Source organism: Acipenser ruthenus, chromosome 21, assembly GCF_902713425.1.
Source record: "Acipenser ruthenus chromosome 21, fAciRut3.2 maternal haplotype, whole genome shotgun sequence".
NCBI classification, from domain to species: Eukaryota; Metazoa; Chordata; class Actinopteri; order Acipenseriformes; family Acipenseridae; genus Acipenser; species Acipenser ruthenus.
In genome coordinates, this window is record NC_081209.1 from 20,199,214 (window position 1) to 20,227,073 (window position 27,860).

The 27,860-nt window shown below is 39.9% G+C and overlaps 1 protein-coding gene across 1 annotated transcript in view; it reads left to right on the top strand.

Annotated features, from left to right (window-relative positions):
• The window catches only part of LOC117427685 (GRAM domain-containing protein 2A-like), a 46,620-nt gene extending 32,130 nt beyond the window's left edge, over positions 1 to 14,490 (top strand). Inside the window, exons 3-12 of the mRNA XM_058994963.1 lie at positions 2,086 to 2,143; positions 2,685 to 2,790; positions 3,519 to 3,622; positions 5,670 to 5,768; positions 6,552 to 6,623; positions 7,228 to 7,290; positions 7,682 to 7,853; positions 9,288 to 9,381; positions 10,923 to 11,030; positions 11,967 to 14,490. Of these exons, the coding sequence (XP_058850946.1) occupies positions 2,086 to 2,143; positions 2,685 to 2,790; positions 3,519 to 3,622; positions 5,670 to 5,768; positions 6,552 to 6,623; positions 7,228 to 7,290; positions 7,682 to 7,853; positions 9,288 to 9,381; positions 10,923 to 11,030; positions 11,967 to 11,970 (880 nt within the window). The 3' untranslated portion in view covers positions 11,971 to 14,490. The remainder of the gene's footprint in view (positions 1 to 2,085; positions 2,144 to 2,684; positions 2,791 to 3,518; positions 3,623 to 5,669; positions 5,769 to 6,551; positions 6,624 to 7,227; positions 7,291 to 7,681; positions 7,854 to 9,287; positions 9,382 to 10,922; positions 11,031 to 11,966) is intronic.
• Positions 14,491 to 27,860: the final 13,370 nt, after the last annotated feature.

Genomic DNA, 27,860 nt, shown 5'->3' on the forward strand with positions numbered 1-27,860 from the left:
CACATTCTCTTATTTATCATACATAAAAACGCTACCTTCTATACAGCTCTTTAACGTTTAGACACTTCTCTGTACCCTGAAGGTAATGTTGGTTTTCATAATAATGAATTTCTTAGTTGTCTGATATCCTGTTTCATGCTTTCTTTAACATTCTCTCTTGATGTTTCTGCTCAGATTATTATTTACCAGGCTCACTAACTATTCTAGCAAAATAACCTTTTTCAGGTCTGTGCACAGCTGTAATTTACTTACTGACGCACAGTTTCCATGGTTACAGGAATAACAGTTGCAAACCTGTAGTGGTCAATTCTAGAAGCACTTCCCTTCAGAAATTCAGCTTTTCAGAAACAGGCCCAGTGTTTGAAAAACATTGGAAGCGTAGTAAACAACAACTAGAAGGGTGTTTGCCTAACACAGAAATTCACATCGCTGCGTGCTTCCAAAGAGCTATTTACTGTAGAGCTTTTTGGGTTGTTTGTGGAAACATCATGTATAGTATATAGCAGTAACTGCGCCTGTGTAGTTTTCCCTGCATTTATAAAGCTGCACAATTTCAGGTGCACCCAACAAGACATTCAGACGTTATAAGCCTTGCAAGCTTTCACAGAAACAAGCAACAAAATGTCCAACAATAAAATATATCATAAACAGTATGTGCGTTGCAGCTCACACACATACAGACCGAAGCATACCCATCAATAGAGAAATATTGAAAGCACACATAATTGGATATAATCAGGTAATCGCATATTCAAAAATCCTAGCTGATCAGTATCCCTGTAGGCTGCCCAGTTGTTGTTTCCTAGGGGGCAGAGCGAGCCCCAGGTACTGCTTGATGTTTTTTCTCATACAGCTGTTCAGAGCACACTGTAAATGAGAGGGGTATTGCTGCAGAACGAAAGCTCCCACAGGGTAGCTCACGCAGGGTAGCGCTGCGTACGTAACTTGTAATAGACCTCATCATTATATGGTACAGGCCGATCACATGATAAGGGTGATAAGTTTAGGTACTAAAACAAAGTTTACTTCATAACAATAACCTAACCCTAAACCTAAGGTTCGTGGGGTATTATGGTCACGTGGTAGGGGTTTTGAGGGTGAATGCAGCGCTATGTAAATTCCGAGTTGCCCACGCAGCGCTACCCTGTGTGAGCTGCGCTGTGGGAGCCTTCGTTCTGCAGCTGTATACTCTTGCAGTAAACACTACGTTATGAAATGAGCAGTGGCGCTGGGAACACTTCAGTACCGTGAACATGTTTCAACAATCCTCATTCTCCCATGAGAATCCAGCGGGTCGGAAAATATTGTATCATTAAACCCTAGGAGATTCGAGTGGGGAAAAAAAAAACACATTGGAAAACAAGCCACCATTAACTGAAACAGCTTTCTGATGTGTAACAAATACTAACTAAGTGACTTACACATTATGAAGAAACATTTATCTTGTCCAGCATTATTTAAAAATCTACAAATAGCATTCCCGTAAATGCACTGCTTTCTAATCTGTGCTCATTCTACTTCTTGTGTTCACTGAACTTCAGGAATAAAAAAAGGTCATTTGCCTGTCCCAGCCTTTTTGCTTGACATAAAAGCCGCACTGCTGAATATTCTAACTTGAACAACTATATTTAAAAAAAAAAGGCTGTTTCTAAACTGGAGGCATGGGTTAAAATCCGGCTCTGGTCACAACAAGTGGAAGAGTTTAATAGTTAGAAAACTACCACACAGTTGGGCACAATTTGCAGAGTCTGCTTGAGAGGAGTTAAGTGATGGGTAAATTAACTGCAGATAAAACAAAACATGTGCTGTAAGATGTAATAACAAATTACTGTGCATGTAAAGTTGTTAAGACATTATTAAAAGCCCTCATGAAACCAGTGTAACACTTTAGCAGTATTAATCAAACATGTTAAGCTGCAGATTCATCACAAACTGTCTCATGTATTAAATGTGCTCAATGTTTTCAGTTCGTTGTTTTCTATGCACAAAAACAGACTTATGACATGGTGTATGTATAGAGATATTGGTGAATCAGGCACAGTGATGGAATGATATCTAATGCATATTATTGCTTGTGTGTTTCAGGGTGTGTGTGGCTGGTCCTACTCCATGTGAAAATGGGAAGAAATGTTACAGAGGATCAGTGAGTCATATACCACCCTTCAAATATAGTACTGTTTACCATCGAATTAGATTTTTGAAGTTGCTTAACTACCCTGTGTATTTAACTTGATCATAGGTTAAATGTTGCAATCATTTTGTGTGATTATGAAAATGTATTCTGCATGACACATCCTTGTTGAAATGCTTGTTGTCTTGTCTGTGCTTGTATGGTTTTAAAGGAGAAAGGTTTCACATGGTGAAATGCAAAGAAAGTGGCAACACTGGATACCTGTATCTATTGAAAACTTGAAAAAAAGGCAACCCAGCAACTGTAACATTATTTAGTGATATTATCTCACAAAGGACAAGGATCTATAATATGTGAATGTTGCCTTCAAGCAGCAGCCAAAAAAAGATTTACTATCTAGTTTTACCTTTAACAGAACCACCAAGGGTATATTTATTCATTTTTGGCTGTCGCTTGTAGGCAGCATTCCCATTGTATATAGTCCTAGTCCTTTCAGGTAAAGAATGAAACAGAGCAACTGTTGTGACCCACACCTTCCTTTCTTGCTCTTTAGACACCTGATCTGTTGTCTTCTGTCCCCGTGCAGACCGTGAACAAGTACAACACTCAGTACCACAAGCTGTTCCAGTGTCTCCCCAAGGAGGAGGTGTTGATGAAAGGTAAGTGAAAAAATTGACTAAACAAACCTCTTCGGCCTTGTTTCGAGTATTTGTGCAACGTCATCAACAACAACCATGAGCAGCAGCAGAGCTTGGAGTTACATCTTGATGGGAGTTTGAAGACTGATCTGCACCAGGAGAAGCATTCCACCAACCAAAATCTATTTGAAATGGGAACATAAGAGGACCGTCGTCCGTTACATTTGAGTTTCTCAAACATGTATGCTCAGGGCATCCTCTTTTAATAGGGACCCCCAACAGAGATTTGAGCAAAAAGGAAATCCCAAACCAGGAGAGACACTGTATTGCAGTGAAAGCATGTACTGTATATGCAGCATTGTACTGTATCGTCTCTCACTGCAAAAGTAAATGAAAATAATTCAGTGCATTAAATAGCTATGTTGGTTTACAAGAGAAGTTTCTAGAATTTACTGGGGACCCCCTAGGCAACCTTTACGGACCCCCAGCAGTGCCCTTCCCCCAGTTTGACAACAACTACATTAAATATCTCAGTTGTCTGGTTTTTTTTTTTTTTTTTCCTGAGGTGTTTTTTCTCATTGCGAGTGTTTATTGTTGTGATTGAAATCCTGACCAGCCTTTTCGTCCTGCGTTGCTCATCTGATGTTAACTCTGCAAACTTGTATAAAAGGCTAGTAGGAAACTTTAACTCTTTGGAGTTCCGGGTGATCTGTGCATTCTAAACCTGTGCACATATGTTTTCTGTTTAGTGTATTCTTGTGCTCTGCTTCGAGATATACTTCTACAAGGTCGGCTCTACATCTCCAAGAACTGGCTCTGTTTCCACGCCAACCTCTTTGGGAAAGACATCAAGGTAACCTGCTGCCTGCTGGTCGGTCTGGCCTCGCTTGTGCATTCTATGCTTCTAAAGACCTGCGTCAGCATTGCTATTGAGACTGACATTGTCAACTGTGCTCTTTAATGGCACACCTCTTGCTTGCTGCTTCTTCTTAAGATTCACTTTGTCTCTCATCTTCTGCAACCCTGTGCTGTCTGTATAAAGCACTCAGGTATGTCTAATCTCCAAGTACAGCTGGCACAGCAGAGTGTAACCATTGGCATGTCCCCCCTGAAACACAGCAGCAATACAAACCACATAGATCAAGTGTGTTAGTACTTCCGTCAGCTGAGGGCAGAGTGTTGCAGGGGTGTAGGTTAAGGGTTGCACTCTGGTCTCAAACTTTATCTTTGAGAGCCACAGAGGTGCTTTTAAGTTTTAGGAGGTGATGACTGAAACAGACAATGATATGCAAAGTAATTTGAAATGACAGCAGCCATCAATGAGTAAGGGTAAGTGAGACCTGCACCACGGGCTGTTTCAACATGTGCTTTTGTGTTCTGTAAACAACCTGTGAACCTGGGGTGGAAAGGAATCCCAAACTGTTGTTACCAAAGCCCTGTTTTTCAACCGCTGTACTTTAGATATGAATACATCCCTTCATTATTGTTTACCCAAGTCAAGTGAGTGAATAGGTTTTATTCATTTATTTGTGAGACAGCACACACGTCCCATCGCAAACTTTAGAGTCTGACCAAAAGACTGCATGAGAATTTTTTTTTTTTGGGGGGGGGGGGGTTGTAATCTATCAAGACCTGTGACCCTGCAGCTGAAACTTCCTTTGGACAATGTTAATAATCCAGCCCAGTTAACAAAGTCAGTTTTCAGATGAAGGAGACTAGTACAGAAAAGCAAATCAACATACCTGTGAATAGTCTTTGCAGAACATTACCTTATTTGGGGTGTCAGATTCCAGCAGTCTGAGCTGCGAAGAGCAACGGCACTGATCTCTGGGTTTAAAGGAATGAGTTCTGAGTTACACTGTGGGAGACCTGATTGAACCCTAGCCAATACATTTAGCACGGCACAGAGACCAGGACCAGAGGACACAGCTGAAAATCAGGTGGAGACAGAACTAGCACAGAGGGTAGGAGGCACTTTATTACACAGAGTGGTTAGTGTTACCAAGCCACAGGCATTGATGGACTGAACGGCCTCTAAGTTTTCAATCAGGCCTATGCTAAATCTGCTGGTTTGGGTGTTTTCTGTGTTTTCTTGGATCTCTTCCAGCAGGTAATCACTGTATGACCCCCATGCTGTACTCCATTGTAGTACTCCTGTGTTTAATTCAGAGCACATTTATCAGTAGCCCGATTGCTGGCACGCGATCAGTACACTAAAAAGCTGACCACAGCAAATCTGCAGAGTAATATTGAACCTTTACTGGGTTTACTATTGACATCAGTCACCTGGCCCTCTATAACTATATTTTAACTGTGCTGTGCTTTTACCATTGTGTACTGAACACCCTACAGTGTTTACAAGAAATGCATTACTTTGCTGTGTCCTGTGCTTTAAGTATCGCAGCTCAATATTTTTCAATATAACCCCTATTTGTGTTAATATTAATGGGTCACTTGGGGAATTCATTTCTCATCTTTTTTTTCTTGGTACCATTTGGCAGCAGAAAGAGAATTTATATGATGAGATTTGAGCTGTATCCAGATCAGCCTGCAACAGAGCTTGTTTTCTGTACCCAGAATGCACCACTCATGTCATTCAGAGCTCCAGCATTGTTGTAGCGTGTGAGTAAAACATATTAAAACAAATGCAGATAATATTTAAAAATATGGTGCTGCGATACTTAAAACACATGATACAGCAAAGGTAAAGTGATGTGCTTCTTGTAAACACAGCAGCATGCTCTATAGCGCTGTAAGGGCTGCATTGCCAGGTGTTTATTCTTCGGACTCTTACAGCACACAGTGAGCTTGTCTTGGTAGCAGAGCTCTTGTTGTGCTGCTGTTTGAGTGGGAGGCTGAATCACACACCTGATGGCACTCTCTTCTCTTTTATCTTTCAGGTTGCCATCCCGGTGGTGTCGGTCCTGCTGGTAAAAAAGCACAAAACAGCAGGCCTGGTCCCCAACGGACTCGCTATAACCACTGAATCCAGTCAAAAGGTAAACGGCACTGTTTAAACACTGTGTAATGTAACTTGAAATTGGAGAGGGTTAACTACTGCCTTTAGATCATTGTGTACCACAGTCATTAAAACCAGCATTTCTAACAGTGCATGTGAGCCTCTTAATGTGCCTGTTGGCCTTTAAAAGCGTGTACAGTTCCAGAGGGAAGCCTATTAGTGTTTGCATAGGCCTCTGTCAACAGATTATGGGGATCTATACACACACGCAATACATATAATACAACAGAGATGAGTAAGAAAATGGGTTGATTGCACATACACCCACTGCTGTGATAAATGGTGTGCTGTTAATCCTACCTCTTCTATAATAAGATGAGTAAGTATTGTCTTTTGTGACCAGCAATGATTTAGATCTCATTCTGCACACCTGTGATCTGTGATCTCTATCTATTTGATGTGTCTGCTTTACTGTACTTTTACAAAGACTGTTTAGATCATTACATTGAGTCTTAATTGTAGGATGTTACACTCCAAAAAAGTATCATAAATGTAACGTGTGGATATGAGCTATACCTCACTGTACTGAGGTCACCAAGTCAAGGTAGTCAGGGTATTCAAGGCACTCTTTTACACTAAATACATGGCAGCACTAAATGCATGGAATAGTTTACCTGTAAACTCTAGAACCAAGACAATTAGAATGTGTCCTGGGATTCTGCCCGAAGGCAGAAGGTGCACCAGCAAAGGTCAAGCTTTGCTGATCCGGAAGCTTCGTTTCATTCTCCACATGCCTCACTCTTGTTCTTGTTGTGTCTTGCAGTACTTGTTTGTGTCTCTGCTGTCCAGGGATAGTGTTTACGATGTGTTGAGACGGGTGTGCACACATTTACAGGTAATGTACAACTGAGATGCACAATTTGATTTGATACAGTAACTCTAATGGGAACACCCCTCCAGATACAGAAAATTCACACTGGAAAAGAGCCCTGTATTCAAGAAATCCAAGACTTTTTTTAGTATCCAGGCAACTAAGCATACCTGTGATGTTCTTTCGAAACCACTGGAGGGCGCTGTTCTGTAATTTGCAGTACATTGTAAACCATCAACTATTTAAATGTCTTAGACAGGGGATTTAACATGGTTTCACACACTGAGATATGATATGACGGGATGTCTGTACAAGTCTGTGTCAATACAGGTGGGCTTTCATGCATCTTTGATTCCCACAGTCATGAATGCATATTGTAATGAACCCTGCCATTACTTTTCTGTCCTCTAGTTTTAAATTGGGGGTTTAAAAGGTACATTTGCATCTCTCAACACTGTTTTACAAAAATATAATTCTTTGGTAGCTTTTTAATTTATCTTTTTAATTTTGAAAAAATTCTAGACATAAGAAAAAGTGGAAAGCGCTTGCCAGTGCATTCGTGTTTTTGCTTTCTGTTTTCTGTCTGTAATTCATCAGCCCTTAACAGTATGTCGTTGTGCTTGTGCAGGTCAATGGGAAAAAGATTTTGAGCATTAAGCAGTACACAGAGGAGCCAAGCGCCTTATCCCTGGTAAGTGTTTCTGTAGACTCTCGCTAATCCAAACTAGTTGGGACCAGACCCTGTTTAGATCGTAATATGTACTGTACTAAAATGACTTGCCTAGTTTAAGTTTTTGAGGCTTACCTTTCATTAGAAATCTGTAATAACCCTTGGAATAACATACAGAGATTTTCAGTACACATTTATATTATATATCCTTGCGACCAAATGGTTATATTATTGGTTTAATATTGTATATTTATTATTGCTTTATTGCTTAATAACATGACATTTGTACCCACATATTGTTACATTATTATGTTTGAATTCATTCTTTGCATTGATGAGACTTATTCTGCCTAATAGTGTTGCAGTGCGCTCTCACAGTTAGTTTATGAGAATGTGATTTTCACTCTCCCAGCTCCTTCCGCACGATGAGTTCCCCACGCCAGACGAGTTCCCCCCTGTTCTGAAATGGAGGCGGAAACCCTCGACAGCCTCTATCGCCTCCTCCCTGCCCGACATCCTGGGCAACTCCACCAGCAGCCTCAGCGCTGTGGACGCCTCCTTCCAGAGCGACAGCACCACGCAAGGTCCTTTAGCTGCATCTTCTTGGGCTGCAGTCAAACTGCATTTAAACCATTGAACAACAAAGTCTGACTGTCATTTAACTGGTTGCCAGCTTTGTATATGAATTACACTGATCTAAATAATACTTGAATAGTTTCACTCAAGAAGCTTTAGACTGTTATAAGCCTGTGTCACGGATAGCTAGGTGTTGATGTCAGACCATGAAGAGACACTGATACTGCAGGTTAAAGCGCTGATGTGCTTATTTAATAAATTAAATAAAAGGTTTGAACAGAAAACACTTAACACAAAACAAAACGGCACGGTGGCCAAAACAGATACCCAACAAGTACCACGCTGGTTCAATTTCAACACGTGTAGCAATTGTTACTGTTTTCTCAGTTCTTACTTGTCTCTTTCCTCCTGTGAGCACCCCACCCCGGTCAGCAAAAGCTGCTGGTTTTTATAACGTTGGATTAACTGGCCATCAATTACCTAGTTTATCCCTCGACCACATTCTGCACGGGTTCTCATATGCGTGGCCAACAGCCAGTTTGTTAATAAATCATCAGCTGCCCATTGAGCATTCTCACGAGAGGTAGTCTGGCAGAGACGAGAAGCAAACATCATCTCTGCTAAACTACACAACAAAACACACCCAAAACAGTACATTTAAATAATAATACCACACAAATACTAAATAAATAAAGCACACACAGGGACCTTGCCACAGCTTGTTTTAAAAGTTTCATGTATTACTAAAAAAAACAGATTTTGAAAAATTGAACCTTTTTTTGCTACCGAGTCAAATAGAATGTTCTTTTAAGATCTACAGTAAACCCTGTCACATGGGACTGAAGTACTGCACTGGATTTGACAGAGATACCCTAAAATGTAATACTCAAATATTTGGATACTAAAAAGGTTAAGTCAGTGACTAATAAAAACATTCTAGCCAAATGACAGCACGGTTAATGGGACAGGAATCATTCTTTAATGTAACGAGCACTTTCACAAAAAACACCTGCTTAGACAGACAATTGAACATACTTCACTGATGCATTATTAATAACTACTAAGTCGTTGTCACTGAGTGTATTAATCATTTACTAACTTAGACTTGAGATAGTGGAAAGCCACGCGATGCTTTTAAATAGCTACATTAAATAGCTACTTTTAAATGCTTCAGGATGGTTATTTAAAATGGCTCATGATATTTTAACGAGTCACACAACGTATTATAAGTGCACATACCAAGATGATTGTGTAGATTAAAACCAAATATGGTGCCCCGTCACGTTTTCATTGCATGCTGGAACTTGAGAGTATGTAGCAACGATTCCTTGAAACATGCTGTTGAGTTCTGAATAGGGGAAAGGGTTTCAGGTGCAAGCTGGAGGTTCTGCGTCTGTGGCTCTGAGTTCTCAAAGCAGTTCCTGTCTGCCTGATTCCTTTAGAAAGAAGCCTGGAGACGGAGGAGGTTGTGATGGTGGAGCCCGTACCTGAACTGGGACAAATGGAGTATCAGCTACTCAAATTCTTCATTCTGCTGTAAGTGTCAGCGCTGGGGCCCTGGTTTTTAAAAGAGTGAAACACTCCTCTGCTTATTGAACTGGCAGCCACGGTTTTCAAAAGGCCCTTGAGTTCGTGGCAGTTGTTTGACAAGTCCTGGAACTAGCGTACACACTTCCCTTTGCAAAGATTCCACTTCAACTTACATATACAGCTTTTATTTACAGAAATGGTATGTCTTTTTATTCCTGTTGAATTTCTTAAAGTTTACAAAATGAAATGTACTGGTAAATGAAAGACTAATAAAGTACTGTTGTGTATTCCTATATACTGATCTTTAAAAACATGATCTGGAGCCACGGATTTTCAGATAAAAATGGGTTAATCGGCCTTTATTCTTGCACACAGAGCAGTGGAGAAATTGTAGCTCCAGTTTATCACTGTCAAATACAAGCTTCAGGAGCCGTACATTTGCATGTATCTCCTTCAATGTGTTAATGAAAAAAATTAAATCACTTTCACATTAACATGAATGAAGGGGACCCGTAAGGTTAACTATTTTGACTTCATTTTCAGGGATAAATCACCCTAATTTCATGAATTCCATTGTGGGTGTCAAACATCTGGCTTCATTGGTGTGTCCTAAAACCACTTTGTGATTATTTTTGATCATCAAACTTCTGTGTATTAGGATAGTCTCATTGTTGGGCCAAAGAGTGGCGAGGGTATGGAGTGAGTTACCTAGTCAGAGTGGTGAGGGTATGGAATGGGTTACCTAGTCAGAGTGGTGAGGGTATGGAATGGGTTACCTAGTCAGAGTGGTGAGGGTATGGAATGGGTTACCTAGTCGTGCTGTTGATGTGGAATCACTGGGATTCTTAGACACAGTTTTGAGATCAATCAGCTACTATGAATCGGACAAGCACAGATGGCTTGACTGGCCTAAATCTTCTTATGTTCTTAAAAATCTCAGGCTTGCTGATATTAGAGGAAATGCCTGTAGGCTTGCACAGCACCACTAAAGAGGAAACAGAGTAAGATCAGTTATATTATTGGGCATGAAAAATGAGTTCAGCAATACATTTACAGATTTGATTGGAGGCCTAAAGGGACTTTCACACAGTAAGTAAAATGGTTTTATGTACGTTTTCAAATTAACAATGTTTTGTGTGTGGGGCTGGATTGGAACATTTACGCCTTAATAATGAACAGAATGAGCTACCAATTAAGTCAATTTTGATGTCTGGTATGAAATTTAACACTAGTTTAAAAGCTGCATATGTTTATGTATGAAATCCCCAACTAAAATTACTTTCAAGGCCAAGAGCGCCATCTGGTGTCTAGACTTTGAATAGACTTGCAAGCTAACCATGTTGTATGCTGTCGTCACATTTCTCTGTTATTTTCCATGCATTTATTAAAAATAAAAAATACCTAGCTTTTTATTGTTGTAGGGATGTCTTATAGTTATCAAAGATTTTGTTTAAGGTGGTTCACTATAGTTGTTACCTTTTTCATTTAGCAGCCTGCATTCTCATGCAGTAGTGCTGTAACGCCTGGGACCCTGTGTCTTCCCACAGAATCGTTCTCCTGATCTGCTCTTCCTGTTACCTGGCGTTCAGAGTTTCCAGTCTGGAGCATCAGCTCTCCTTTTTAAATACAAATCCTCTCCTGCCAGCCAATGAAAGGTAGGCATTCTCCAGATCCCATCCCACCCAGTGTGCCAGGTATATACCGTCAGACGGGCAGGTGGGCTAGACCAGAGTAAACCATGTGATAATATGTGAGCAGGTGAGCTGACTTCTTTAAAGCTCTGTTAAAAAGTATTTGACCTCCTCGTATACACCACTGTGTCTGTATATGTGCTGTCACTGGGAATTAGCAGCAGTGTAAGGGTTTGAGTTTGTTACTATCGCACAACTCTGTGTCCGCCAACTCTGCAGGAAATCAGTGGTGGCCTCAAATGAAAATCTATTTCTAAACAGGTCCACCAAGACAAAGACCGTGGTGTATATAGCCAGAAGTGTAGAGGACAAATCAAAGGAGGTTATGATGAGGTTATATAATGCATTGGTGAGGCTGTACTTGGAGTACTGCGTTCAGTTCTGGACACCATAGAAACCAACAGGACATTGTGGCCCTGGAGAGAGTCCAAAGAACAGCAACCAGACTAATCCTAGGAGTTAAAGAGATGTAAAGCTATGAAGATAGGCTGAAAGAACTGAATCTCTTTAGCCTAGAACAAAGAAGGGGGGACTTCATCTTAAAAGGAGTTGACAAAGTTCACCCTAACCAATACTTTAAAGTGCAACACAGACGCCAAGGAGCTGAGGACATACAGCAGTTTGAAATTAAGTGGAGATAGACTTGGGACAGAAGCAGTTTACACAGAGAGAGGTGAGGCTATGGCATGGGTTATCATGGGTTATCTAGTCCTGGGTTATCTGGTCATGTTGTTGATGCTGAATCATTGGGATTCTTTAATACCCAACTTGACAAAGTTTTGAGATCAGTCAGCTACTGGGAACCGGACCAGCATAAATGGGGCTGTTTGTTCACAACTTTTCATATGAAGTGTTGTTCTTATCACCTGTAGCAATGACTCTGAGTTTCTCTCCTCACAGGTAACCGGTCCTGCACATCCACCTATCCAACTCCTGAAGATCAGACGGTACACACATTCCCAAGACATTCCTGTCTGTTACAGTCAGAACACCAGAAAAGGAAACGCTATAAGAAACACAGCTGTTAAAAGCCTCTGCTAGGTTGTAGTGGATCATGGTCAATAAAAAGAAATCTCATCAGGATGTGAAAATCTTATACCCGAATCTAACTGAAATCTGTTTTATTAGGCTGGAAAAGGGCCAGAGCTCATGAGGGCACAGGGCTTGAAATCCAGCTCACCTACTGAATACGCTGAAGTTTACGCTACAGGACAATCTACAGGAAAATGAATTGCTGGCCAGGATTTTAGACCCCTTGAAGCCGTTGCTGAATCCCCTGCTGTAGCAATCTAGCCAGGATGCAATCTAATATACTGCTATTCAGTCTAATTCATGCAACTGCAAAGGAGGTATTCCTCATTCGTTTTCCATGTAGTGTGTCCTCCTTGCTTCTCTGGACCCTCCTTCCTCTACACACAAGATTCAGCTTCCCTAGTCCAAGGCACACAGTCTGATGCAATTTGACAGTGGGTCCCATGAGTACCTCTGCCAGGTTGATTACATGATCCTCCATCACACACTTGAACACTCCACATTCTTCAGCCGTGGCTCGCCAATACTTGAAAATCAGAAGGCAAATTGAAATCCTGTCCATGGCAGAACGAGATGCGTGGAATGGGATTGTGGCTGACGCTATACTGTTGTAAACAGTACCTGACTGATAAAGCACATTTAAGAAGAAGGACTGAAGAGAGCAATTCTCAGACATTACCTGGGATGCTGACTGCAGTGGCACTGTATCTTTTTCTGAGATACATCCATTCCTATGCATGCATGTGTGCATAGATTGATTAACCTTACAGAATAATACCAGTGGGATAAAATTATAGCACCAGTGTATTACCCTGAAGAAACTAGCTGAACCATTTTAACCAACAACAGCATTACTAGCAATGGCAACACAATGGAACACACATTGCACAGTGTTTCTGCTGGGCGAGCGCACCATTGTGATACCACTGCTCTGTGAAAATATGAGAGTGTTCTCTCTGTGCTACCATTGAACCATGCCTCATACCACTGTAGCTTCCCACTGGCATTGCACTATTGTACCCTTAGGTCAGAACCATTGCATTCCATTGTGGTTCAACTGGAAAGATTTAATTTATAGAACTAATGTGGTAGACAGATTTGTAGTTCATCGTGAAAAAAATCCCATAGTGAAAATATACATATTTTTTGAGCACTTAAAAAAAAAAATACAGCAAATGTTTGTTTAGTGATGCACTAGCTGTCACATTTAGGAACCTGGCAGCCGGTTTAGTTTGCTTCCAGTAAGTGATTGAACACGTTGCATAGAGCCTGCACAATTTCTTTAAAATGTCTTCAATGAAAAAGTTACCGGCTGCATCAAAGAACGGAAATATTTCTGCTAAAGATTGCTATGTACACTACAAGAAAGGGACATTTTGGTGTTATTTTCAATATTGATTTATGGTTTATTATTATTATTTTATTTTGATAATTCACTGGTGGTGAAAATAGAATGCCTTTTAAAAGGTGGACATAAAAAAAAATCCCTAAAATATTCGTCAATTTAGCATTTACTGTTGTTCCGATAAGTATTATGTATTTAAGAACATTTATTTTGTATAATAACTGTAGAGAGAAATGATCAATTGTCAATGTGACAGCACCATCTTCTGTAATAAATATTATGTTTAATCATGTAATATCTATTTTTAAACTGCAATGTGCAGTGAAATAAGCCATTTTTTAAGGTTACAACAATACAGCCCAGTTTATAAGATTTAAATGCACCATTTCACTGTTGGCACCACTATTGTAAGAGTACACCTAACTGGGCATTTAACTGGGTACATTAATACTCTACACATTTAATAAACAAATTCATCAGTCATGGTCATCATTTCAATTATTCTAATCCATTTTCTTATGAGCTTGAGTAACTTTATCACTGGTCCACTTTTTTCATTGTGATTTAAATAAACTTTTAGAAATTATATATATATTTTTTCAATTCAGGATATTCGGATTTTTCTAGTACAAGCAACAAATCATCTTGTTTCTTTCCTGGTGCTGTAGGTCACAAGAATGTGTGCTACCAGAAAGCACCAGCAACGTTTTGTATTTGAAACATCTGCATATCCAAAAATTCATTCGAGCTTCTGCCGTACACAAAACCATGAATTATGGAGGAAGTATAAGACATGTATTGTGAGACTCCAGCCTGAACACTGTAGTTGTGCATAGGATGTATGACATTGAGAGAAACGAGATGTACAGTTTGCTTTATAACAATGTATCTATGTATAGCATTTTTTGTATTTAAACTGGGCGGTGTTTTGTGTCTGTCAAGGAACATTTAGTTATTGTTCTTCTAAACAGATTGCTTCTAGGTTTGTATTTGACTACAGTGTGTGACTTGCAGAATTGTCGAGTAATAAACAGCCCAGCCATCCTGTTCCGTTTCTGGATTTGTCTTTGGGACCTAGCAAATATACAAAGAAACACCCAGTCCACAGACCATACCCCACCACTGTTTAGATCATTAGATCACACTTTGCATACCGAGATTATGAACGTCAAACATCTAACAATGCATGTCTGTGTGTTCCTGTCTTTACAAATATGAAGGGTCCTATTATAGGGATTTCATCTATGATGGGATTTAGACCGCACTGTATCCAAAACCCCACTGGACAGACAGCATGTTCTGCACCAAAGACTTGTTTTGTAACTTACATATTTACTGTGAGCAATGTACCGTAATGTTGAAAATATAACATGCACATGAATACGACTCACCTCAGACAGAGAAGTTCTCTTCAAAGAAGTTATACTGTGCCAGTACACGTGGTCCTTTGACTGTTCGTTTCTGTAAGAATGTAGAATTCGGTCTTCTCCTGTGGTAAAATAATTATTTTGCCATGTTTCTCGGGGTCACACCCAGCTGCAGGTTGTGGGTGGTGCTGACGTGGCACTAGGGCTGATTTTTGCACAGCGAGCAGCCCACCGAAGGATCACAGCTACTGGATTCAAAGCTGGCGGATTCTCTACGCTTGGTAAGGGCACTGCATAGTATCTAACAAATTACACATTGAAGAGGTAAGTCACATTTTTTTAGTTCATTTAATACGTTTTTGATACACTAATGTCATGACATATATCACGATGTGCAGGTCACTTTACGATATGTATCACGATACTTGTGATGGTCCTGATGGGCTATTTGTGTGATGCATAATACGATTAAATGATCATTAAAAGATGGACTATTTTGTTAAAAGACAAAATTTAAGTGAGTTAGGGAGAGAATGTATTCATACCAACTATGAAACACACTTATTCTTCCTTCAAGAACCACTTGGTGACTACAATGAGCTCTGTTGTGCTTTTGGTCTTGTGTCATGATACAAAACCATGCATACCTTTATCATGATAGGATATATCGTAAAGAAGGTATCACGATTCATTGATGCACAATGAATTGATACACCCCAAGAAAACTTACATATTGTTAATTAAAAGGTATAGCCATTTTAATAGTGCAATCTAGAAAGCCATAGGTCATTGCTGTCCCACTGATCTTGATAAAAAACCCAGCCCCATGTGAAGAACAAAAAGCATGTGTGCAGCTGATTATGCGCCTTTAAGTGCATGGAGCATCTGGAAGCTTTTTGATCTTAATAGCAAGGTATGTTGCTTATGGGAATTCCCTGCAAACCGGCTGTTGACCGAATGAGACATTAAAGCGAGCCTGGCTGTCAGTTAATGAGTTGGTGTGTTGTAGTATTTATGAAAAAGGGGGACGTGAGCCCCTTGCAGCATGCTTGCTCCTTCTGTGGCAGATGTGCTTCCTTGTGAAGGTAGGCAGCTAAGTGATTTATATCGCAGCGCTCACAAAACATGCACCCTATTGCAGAACAGTCCCACTGGGATAGCATTACAATACCAAGGTATTATTCTGAAGAAGATGACAATGGAACAAGAACTGTCCTGATTCAGTCGTATACATGGCACTGCAATGGATTACCAGTGTGCATTGGCTCGTATGGTTGTATGTCATCGCTATGTAAAAAACATAATAGGAAAATCACTGTGATACAATTGTAGCTGCCCCTATAAAACTATTGCATGCTCATAAATAAATCTTCACTACATAATGTGATCCTTCAGTTCTATAGTTAAAGCCACTTGATATTGTTTCAGTTAATGTCACCCCTGCTCATTGTCACCATTGACACTATCCGTGTGAAAACGTGATTGTGAATGAAATGAAAAGCAATCGCATTCTTTTAATTCATGTTGCTTGTGCATTATTTCGGGAACTGTGGAGAGGGTATTAGTAACTAACCCACTTCTGCAGCTAGCAGGTTTCTTTATGTTTTAATTACAAATCCCACCCTGAAGGGAAGCCGAACAGCAGACCCTAGCCCTAATTCCCTTTGATCTGCATTGCTGTTCAGAATGTCTTTGTCAGGGCAATGTTGTACAAGCCTTGGCATTCCTTTTCTTTTCAGCCAATGTTAAGGGTGTTAATTCGTTTTAATTATTGCTGGCGGGGTGAGGCATGTTGAGGAAAGGTCTTGTTTCTTAAGGAATGTTCCTGGTTTTCATTGCCGATGAATGATGTCAGGGTGTGGTAATTAGATTCAGTGAAGTGCATGCTAATTCTGAGTTAGCAGGGATCGTTGCTAGTGTACAGAAGATGGCTGTTTCTGTGCTATTTGTAATAGATGGTCCCCCTTCTGTTGAAGATCTTGTATTGTATGCTTCCGTTTGAAATATGCAGACATGTCAAAGACATTGTTATAGAAGAATGTTTTTTCCTGGTGCTGTATCATTTCATGCATTGTAGTTCACTCCAATGGTCTAGCTTTAACCAGACCTACAGCAAACATATTCAGCAGTTCCTCAATAGTGTGTATCTGACATACTTGTGCGTCTACTAAAAACACAAGTGAAGGATTCTCAACACAATAAAAGCTGGATCAGCAAAAATGATAAGAAGCTAAGATGATTCTGGCTAGCTCTGCAAGGTATATACTGCTGTGCGAGTTTTTTCTCATGTTGTCTGTTCAGTGTCAGCGCTTAAGATTATCCAGAGATGCTCAAAGCCAAGTAAAGGCTGATTTAGAGAACATGATAGTGACTCAATATTGGGGCAACTTAACTCAGAAGCACTCACAATGATTGCAAACATATAACAGTAAGGAAAATGTATTAAAAAGCTAGTACAATTATTTGCATTGGTTAGCTCTTCAGGTTAAATACCTGATTTATTCATTTCTGTCTTTGTAACTTTAAAAAAATAGTCTTTCTCATTTTGATTAAATTAAAGCAGATGGTCCAATGTGCCTTAAAGGGATTTAAGTCCTGAAACACTTTAGTTAATATTCTACAGTAAATATGACAGGAAACTTGGGTGAACGATACCATAGTATTTTTTATCTATGGGTGGTAATAGAGTGAGCCTGTTTATTGTGGAGACCTCTGGTGCCTCATGCTTTTACGTTTAAGCTCACAAGATGCGATAAGACGAAACCCGAAGGGAATACCAGCACATTCCCAGTCCTGCAGGTCCTGAGAGGACAGACCTTTGAGAACACAATGGGGTCTTCTTCCTGAGGAAAAGCAGAGGAATATAAATAGAGCAGGGCCTCGCCGGGAAAAATCCAAACACAGCCCCCCGGCACATAAACAAGCTTTTGTAATGGAGCCTGGGCGGTGAACACCACAAGAGCAAACCTTTCACACCCACTCATTGTTGTGCTCGGACATGTCCTGTCATTTATCTTTAATGTAAACTCTCTTTTTCAGCAGACTTCTGGCAATAGACTGTGAAACTGAGGGCTGCAGTGTACTTTTCAGAAAATACCATTCGAATAACAGCGTATGAAACCCAAGATGAGCCACAGCATTTCTTGCAATGCAAACCCAATATATTTGCAGACTCCATTGGTCCTGTTACAGTGATACAGTAGAAATGATATGGTGTACCGCAACCGATTACCGTTATGGTGCCTTGGTCTGTATCATTGTAGCTGCCCAAGAACTACATTGCTGTTCGCAGGGACATTGTGGTGCCATTCCATTGTTGTTAAAGATCTTTCGGTAAGGGTCTCCATCTTGGAATTTTGGAAGACCCCTTACAAGACTTCCCATGTGCTGAGTTCACCTCCTGCAAATGTTGTTGTCTGCATGGGAAACAGTCCTCCGTGTTTTATAGGGCTCCCGACCGAGAGGACAGTCGTTATGTTTTCCAAAAGCACCCCGACATTCTATATGTAAGTTGATCTTACCTGCAGCCTAGAGTTTCTCATCCAACATGAGACTGGCCCTACATTGAACTGCAGTATTTAACTCATCTACTGTGGAATGTGCTGTTTGTGGATTCAGTTACTAATACCAACGTATACTCAAATGATCTCACTGTACACCAGATCACTGTTGTGATTGAAATCCCTATTGCTGTCGGTTGCTGTGCAGGGAATGCAATCACTCTGCATGGTCTGTCTTGGGCTGTGAGCTGCATTAATCCTCTCTTCCACCAGGATGAGACATTGCTTGCAATATAGCTGCCTTCATCCACTCAAAGCCTTAGGTTTTCTGATGCCAGGAAGAGTACTTGTTTGTATCTGTATTGTTGCAGTATAAACAGTAAGCACTGTAAGACTTTCTGTGTACTGTGAGTTTGAACTAATGCAGGTATTTCCCATAAATAATATGGGACATAAAAGACTTTTATCTAATACAAATGTTATGTATATGTGTTAAATAGCCATTTCAAATAATTTGATTTGCTTTTTTTAATACATTTCCCTTACTGTTTATATTATATTCACACATTCTGAGTGCTTCTGGGCCCTGTTGCTCCAATATTAAGTTCTTACCATGTTTTCTCTAAATCAGCCTGTACTTGCCGTTGATTATCTCTGGATAATCTGAAGTGTCGACACTGAACAGATTTCCACATTCCATTCATTCCAGTGAAAAATTACAATCATGTACTCTTGCAGCACCAGAACTGGAATGGTTATAACACCATACAATAGTAATGGAAATACAAAACCCGAAATAGATCTGCCCTTTAGATCAATGGAATAGACCCCATGATATACAATCGAATTCCATGCATACTGTAATACACTTTTTCAGTGGATCGAAATCCATCTGACCTTTAACTCTGTGTTAATACAGCGTGTGTTTCCCCCCCCAGGGGTGATCTGTATACTCCCTTGTTAACACAAAATACAGTGGAAAAGGGACTGTGGAAGAGAAGGAGTTTAGTATGTATCCCAATACTTGCACCATAGAAAAAACCTTAGGTTTACAAGTAGACAGTGATGGAACACATACAGTGTTGATGAGCAGGTGGACTTGGCCATGGGCAGAGCTATGTAGTACAGCAGCGGCCTGAAAAGAACCCACACTGGCCCAAGCCAGGTCACCTGACAGCAGTGTCTCGCATGGTTGAGAAGTTCTTTGCAAATTACTGTCAGGCTAGTGACGGAGCTCAATATTCTGTTATAATTTATGAATCATATGAATACATATAGTTAATATGCTGCTGGTGTCTACTATAGGGGTCCTCAATAAAATGCCAATGAACTATTTATCTTTCAAAACTTTCTAGCTTGTTTTTTTAGGAAAATAGCCTGTAAATATCTCCTATAGCTGTGTGAAATGCTTACCTAACCAGCTGACTTAAAACCGATGTATTTTGACATTTGGATATTGCTGTAGACTTAAGTTCACCATTTTGGCCAGATTTAACCTAGAAATTGGAGGATCTTGATTTGACTGTGTTTACACTTCACAATTGTTGCCAGGAATTATTGCTGGCAACTTTGTATTTTACACAAGGCAGTCTGATGACACTTCATTTGTGGCAATTATGTAAACTGACCTTAAATGTTCCAGTTCTGGTATTTCAATGTTATGACAAAACATGTACATCGCTTAGTGCTGTTTATCATTTTTTAAATGCTTTGTACAGAATTTGTATACAATGTTTTTGTACTGAAAGGCTATTACCACCAAAATGCTGAAGTAACTGACTAAATATTATTTTAGTGATGGAGAACAGTAGTTTATTTTTGGAACAGATGTTTTTCTCCTTTCTTTTTTTTCTATAAATTTAGTCGTTGCCAATTATTTTTATTATTTTCTCCCAATTTGGAATTGACAATTTTTTTTTTTAAGGTCAGCTCACTGCTACCACCCCTGCGCTGAGTCGGGAGGGCGTAAGACAAACACACGCTGTTCTCCGAAGCGTGTGCCATCAGCCGACCGCTTTTCTTCACACCATGCAGCCACCCAAGAGCTACAGCGTCGGAGGACAACGCAGCTCTCGGGCAGCTTACAGACTACAGGGGTCGCTGGTGCGCGGCGAGCCGAGGACACCCTGGCCGACCTAACCCTCCCTCCGGGCGACCCTCGGCCAATTGTGCGCCGCCCCCTGGGAGCTCCCAGCCACGGTCGGCTGTGGAATAGCCTGGACTCGAACCGGCGACTTCCAGGCTATAGAACGCATCCTGCACTACACGCAGAGCACCTTTACCGGATGCGCCACTCGGGAGCCCCTCCTTTCTAAAAGTGGAGTCAATTGTATAGACTATTTTGACTGAGCAACAATCTAGGGAGCCTGCAATTAAATACTGTAGTGTAGACTGCAATTATTTACCAAACTCTGGATCACTGAATGATGTGCAAAAATGAAACACAGACAACTATGAATGTGCAACCAACAGATCTTTAGGGTACTTCAGAAATGTAAACAATTGAAGGCACATCCAATAACTACCAAAAGCAAAGCTGACGATCCATAAGATGGAGATTGCCTACAAGCGATGGTCATAAATTAAATATTTACTATGGAAAAAATAAGAATGTGGCAATAGTCAAGTTCAGTTCTACAGATACCCTATGGTAGTTCCATTAAAGGTGAAATCACTTTTTGGCTGCCATTTTCCTATCATATAGAGCTTTAGCCTTTGCACTGTAATTTAGTTATTTGAGACCAGACCCTGTTAGAATAAGAGATTGTCTAGTCTGGTCTTTATTTCACGCTTTTTATACATCAGAAATAAGTAATAACCTTTGATTAAAAATACAGAGACCGCAGTAAATGTTTCTGCAGCAGCTTCAGTATACATTTCATTATGACAGCATCCGATTATAGGTCAGCTTGGACTAGTGGGGTCCTGCTTTAATCCTATGTGTATGACAATTCCTAGTTTTACCATACCCACTTCTCTGTGATTTGTATCTATAATTAACTCAATGGTGCTAATAATTCAACATAAACGCTTCGATAAGAAGTCTTTCTCGATGAGTTCAATGTAGAAATGAGTTTTGATTCACATATTTGTATCACTGGGTGATGTGGACTCCACCTCCAATTGATAAAGAGTGAATGATCTCTTAATGGTCCCATTAAGAGTAATGTGTGCAGGCTGATTATCCACAAATTAGACATGAAATCCTACAAGGGGTGAATGGAGCCATTTATAGAAAGTCACACAGGAAAAGAAAACAGCCAAAGAAAAGATGAGAGGATAGGGATGATGAGAGGATGTTGATTTGGTGAGATCTTAAGTGATTAAATATTTTCTGGTATAGTAGTATTATTTTAATTCCGAATAGACTCATCGTTAGTTATTACTCGCTTGTAGCGTTTTGGTAGCATATAGGACTGATATACATGCATGCTGTTGAAAATCATACCCATGGTGATTCAAAGTCTCTCTGATTTACTTTGCTAGCTTTCTCTAAACTTTATCACTCTTTATGTTTTTACCATCTTACCGCAGTATATCTTTCTAAGGAAAAGCCAGCCTTATTACATATATAGATTCAAAACTGAACTGTTTCTCCATCCCTGCTCAGCATGTTACAAGCAATTGAGCAGCAAGCTCCTTTGCAAATTAGTCATCTCTTTACAGAGTAGTTGTTAAAGTGCAAGTTAGCTCCTTCTTGGTCTGGCGCACCTTAAAAAATGCCTGTTTATTTTGTATTCTTTGTTTATTAAAAAGTTTTATTTTGAACATTAAACTGTCTCTGAGCCTCAACCTTGGTCATTTCCTGTCACAAGGTCCTATCAAAGTTTCGTCACTTCTAAAAACGTCTTAAAACTCCCAGGAATGTGTTAATCTGGAACAGTGATTCTGAATTACAAAATTGCAAGTGTGCTTTAGGGGAAAGGGATTCAGCTTGTCCTGCTATAACAGATGCTAACCTTTTTAAGTGGAAGGCTGTAAATATACAGGTTTGTTTGCAAAGTGCTTTAATGGACTGTGTGTTTCTGTGCTGTCAGGCTAAATGGCAAGTACTTGATGGGCTCCAGGGAAGGGTAAGACTGTATTTGCTGCTCGTTCGGGGGGCGGGGGGAGAGCTGAAAGAGTGGAGGGAGTCCAGCTGCAGACTGGGGTCAGGGAGTAGGCAGACCGCAGCCAAACGTCCTGTTTCAAATGGATCGGCTACCCAAGGGACCACATAAAGTTTAAGGAGGCTTTCCCTAAGGGGATCGTGAACACTGCAGGAAAGCAACGCTTTTTTATAAAAAGTCACAATAATTGTAACTGTGAGGATATAAAAACGTATTGTAGTAAAATAGGAGGTCCTTTGGGTCATGCATGATTTTAAAGTGTTTAAAAAAAAAAACACTCACTTAGCCCAGGTGTTTAGATTTAACAAAGGACTTCTGCCGCTGTGCAAACAGAATCGTCTCTCTACACTGTCTTTAACAGCAACTTGGTATGGCTGTGAAATATCAGAGTTGTCTTAACTAGATTCACATTGTATGATTTTCTTTTATAGTCATCACTGGTCTTTTTAAAGCACGTGTCTAAGCTCTGAGTTCATCAGGTACACCAGAGTGCACCCATTAACCTGTCCATAGAGTTTTTTGGTAGTGTATGAAACACTTATTGCAACTCGCAGTAGGTGGGCTTGTGTGACTGATGCTGCCTGATTCTATTTCGATTGGATGTGCCCTTATAAGTTTTCCACTGTATTTTTGCAGTTTTCCCATGATCATATTATGCATTTACCATAGTTCACCCTGGTTTGCCATGTTTTTAAATATGCTTTAGTATACCCCTCTGTGCTTTACAATGCTTACCTATCCTTTATCATGCTTTCACTGTGCTTTCACTGTGGGAAACCTTTCTTACGGGCATCTCTCCTGTGTTTGGCTGAACAGAATTTTGGATTTCAGTCGACAGTGTGTGACAGAGTAGCTGGAATCAAACCCAGACCTCCACAGGGGAAATAATGAAAGTTTTGTAGGCAATTATCCAGCTTGCTCCTAAAGAATATACGTTTGTTGCCTGTTTTCTCCTATGTGGTTTTGTTTACAAAAGCAAAAGAAGAGTTTATTTCTCAATGGTTTGTTGATTGGCAGATGCAGAGTTTTAGAAATTATTTTGCTACTAACCACTATAATGCATACAATATAATGGGAGACTGAATGTAACTAATTCTGTTAGAATAAGAGGCATACATGTTGATTACACCCTTATATAAGTTTATCATAATAAAAGCATAGCAAAGTGTAATTAAGCATTATAAAGCCCAGAGAGGTATGGTAAAGCATAATAAAATCAGGGCAAGCCACTATGGTAAATCCATAGTATAACCATAGGAAAAGCATTGGAAAAATACAAAAATTACTGTGCATATTTACTGTGGTAAACCTTTACAAGGCCAGTGAGAAGTTTACTAGACTGGAAGATCCTGTACCTTTTAGTCAGATCGTGTGATTGATTCTGTAATGCAATGAATAGAACACCACCATTAAACAGTTAAACATCAGCACAGTTTTTTTTTCTTTTTTTTTTTTTAAATATTTTATTCTGATGTCTTGAGTATTCACATAGCAGTATTGCAGACCAACATCAGAATAATCCAAGCATCAGGTCAAATGAGAGAGAGAATGTGCACATCAATCAGATGGAAACTAGGGCCAGACCTGGTCGGTTCCTCTGGGGAGTTCTGTTTGCTTTGGAATGCTCTTCATCAGACCTTTGCACCTCGTCAGTGCTGGCTCTGCTTCAGAGCTGCCAGTGAGACCAGTGCACACACAGACAGAGGTGCTCATAATCTCAGGTTACATTCATCTGTAGGTTGAATATTTCTAAAGAAGTGCACAGTTATTGTGTTAGAAAGCGGGAAACGGGTCATTTACTCAAAATCATGTGTGTTTAGTTTATTTGCTTGTTTGTTTTTTTCCAGACTCAGAAGTTTAAAGCACCACTGTGGCCTCAAAATATCTCTCTCAAAGTACAGCTGGTACACCAGAGTGTAACTGTTAACCCATCCCACTGCTGCCAAGTGGGTGTAAGAAGTACCCCAGTTCTTCTATATGGAATTTTCTGTTGATGTAATTCTTACATGCAGGAAGACAGGTTAAATGTTACAGACTGATATATTCAATTTCACCCTGAAACAATGTTTTCCTGCTCAATTCAGAAGCAGGGACGACAGATGTTCCAGATGAAAGTATATCCAGACTTTCTGCAGCCCTGGTATGTCATATGGGACTGTTCTCATTTTCCATGCTGTATGTCCTCACAGCCATGATTTGGAAAAGGTCCAAACGCTCCAGCTTGAACTGTAAAAGTCAACAGCAGAAGAGGCAAAAATTCACAACCCCCGGGTTGCCGCAGGAGCTACATACTAGAGAAAACATTTCTATTTATTTTCAAAAGACTTCAGTGCTTATCAAATGTGCCTTCTTTGGCAGAACCAGAGACTGGAGTCCTTAATTGATCAGATTGCTTTATAAAGGTCTTTTGCAGTAAACCCTCACATTCCCTATATATTAGTCACAACCCTTACAGAAGAGTTTCAAAAACACCATTAGGATACCATTATAATACCAGTGTTTTACCCTGAAGACTTATCAGAACCATTAGCAGAACACAAGATCTGGATGGCAACCAAGTTGATTTTGAACAAATATTCCTGACATGATCTGCCACAATACATTGATGAATCACTTCCAGGTCGCAGACTCATGAGCACAATCCTGTACAACCTTCCAAAAAGGTTGGCATTAAAAGTACTTCAATAAATATTACAGTGTTGTTGCTATAATGAAGTAGAAATACATTTCTAAGTCTCAAACCAGAATTTGACTCACTGAAAGAAGAAAAGTATTCAGTGGCGCAGTGGTTGAATGCAGGGGTTCCCAAGCTGGGGGTCATGAAGACCTGGGGGTCAGCAAGGGTTACAGGGGGTCCGCAGCACATATATAAATATTTTTTCCCAAATGGCCCGATACCTGATAGAGAAATGCTCACCAGACCGAGGGATCCGTTATGTTGCATGAATGAAGCATTTAGGTGGTTAGGGTTATTTTGAACACTTAATACCTTGACTTCAGCTCTGTTGTACATTAATAAAAATCTCCAGTATCCACGCTGATTGGATGTACCATTAAACAACACAGGGATGGGACTGTACTATGTTTTGTGTTTATTTTGCACTGAGCACTGATGCACTTTATCCTGTTCATCGTCTATATGTCAATACATGTAAGTTCTGGGGATCGAATAATGAGTAAGTCTTGGAAATCCCTAGTTTATTACACAAGCCTTTCACCTCTGGCGGTTTAAATCCAGCCTAAATAAAGAACATATATTGCTGGACGTTGTTGGGTGACGAAGTTCAGGAGTGATTCATTACAACGTTCACAATACATGATTTGCACCTCAGTCTCAATAGCCTTACAGTCTCTGAGCAGTCTAGCGAAAAATAATAAAACGGCAATGAAAGCCGTTTCTCATCAGCAGAATTGGGAGCACTGCTCCTCACTCGTGGTGCGTGTCACTGCAGCCACATGCAAGCTGTAACTCACACGCAGGAAACACCAGTTCAGAGCTTTAACAGGCTGTTTTATCACCAGAACACAGCAATGGCTTTAGTTACCCGCTAAACATTTTAATAAATTACATTTGGTGTGCCGTTGGTATTGCCGATGCAGTAAAAAGCCAATCTCTCCTTTTTGCTTGTCAACACTGCCTAACAGATACTTTGCATAATCCTGGTAATAATACTTGGTCAACTTTTCAAACAAAACGAAGGGAATGTTTTCCAGGATTTAGCTGGCAATTTAGTTTTACAATAAAATATAATCATGTCTAATGGTGTGCCGAGTAATTGCCTTTTTAAGATATTTAAAGTCGTTAGGTATTAATTAAATGGAATAAAAACATGTTAATTACTCATCACAAAACAATGCAGTTCCTGTTTTCCTTGTTTACACACTTGAGTATCAGTCAATAACAAACTGACTGATATATTATTTTATATAGACCCTGTCATGACTAAACTAACTATAACTAAAAAAAATATTATTTGTCTTAATTTTCTTTTATCCTTTTGTTATGAAATGTTAAAAAAAAATCCACTTTCCTAAATTTCCTTAGAAATGCTTCATCTCTGCAGAGAATTGTGGGATTGTAGTTCTAGGCAAAGTGTTCTCTAATGCCACAGCGGTAGCTCACGTTGGGTTTAAAGAAAGGTCACGTTTACGTGAAGAATCAGTTTCATTTGCTAATTTTGCAACACCTTTTCATTGGCAGTTTACAGCCTCAGTACAGCAGTAAACATGTTGGCTTCTAATCTGCTTTTAAAACACATGCAGAAGTTAATTGTCAGTGATTGGTGCTCCTTGTTTTGGCAATGCTTCAGCACACCCCTAATGGTGTCGTCAACTACCGTCCATTCTTTCTTAAGGTTTGCCTCCTGGTACCTTATCCCCATCCTGTGCTGTAGGTCAACTCCCCAAGTAGATAAAAAAAAAAAAAAACAACAATGTTTAACAGGATTCATAAACATGAGCCTTTGAGAATGCTGCTATTGCTACTAGAGGAACACGGCTGTGTGAAGGGCAGTTCCGATGTTTCCAGTGGAACAGGGCCGGGCTAGGAAGGACCTCTTTTAAAAGCACTTCTTGTTCACTGTTTGTGTGGGGGTGCGAGGGAATGGATTTGAGTCTTCAAACCAGGTGTGGAGCACGCTCGGTAAGGCACTGGGAAGGGACACTGAGTCTAAGCCTTGTTTTTTGTGCTTGTACGTTTTTGCATCCCAGAACCCCCTGTCGTACATCCAAAAGCCTAATGTCTGGAAGAAGAGGAATCTTGAAACTAGCAGACAGTAGGTTGCCCTGTCTTTCTAAAAAATAACTTTTTTTGTTTTTGTGGTAACATGGAAATGGAGAAAATCATGATGTTTCTGATAACGTTTTTAATTACTCTTGTAGTTTCAAAATACTTTAAAAGAGCTTGGGGCTCTGTTTCCCTTGGTTTTCTGCCATGTTATAAAAGTTTAATTCCTACCTCAGCAGTGGGATGAAAGAGCCTGGGGCGGGAAGAAATTCTCCTGCAGAGATTCCAGTACAGAATCGCAGCGCCTTCACATAAATCTCTGCTAACAGACTCTGCCTACTCTCGCCTGACAAGCCATTGTACTGTATCCTCATAGTGTTATACAGCACAGTGAAGCAGAAGCAAGTATGGTAAGTCATTGCAAATACAGAGGTATATTCTGTTATTACAGTACAACATATAAACACCTTTTAGATAATACAATTTATTTACTAAGATTATGAAAGTCAGTCATCCAACAGCATCATTTTATGTTATTTCTTTCTGCAAAGCTATATGAAATGCCAACGGTCCTAATCATGGAAACCAGAGCTGTTCAATGAGCCGTATGTATATCTATCTCATTGAGTCTGAAAGGGCTATCTGTAGATTTAGGTAGATGCAAGTACAGTTAACAAAACTGATGTTGTCATTAAATATGGAACAAGGTAAATGA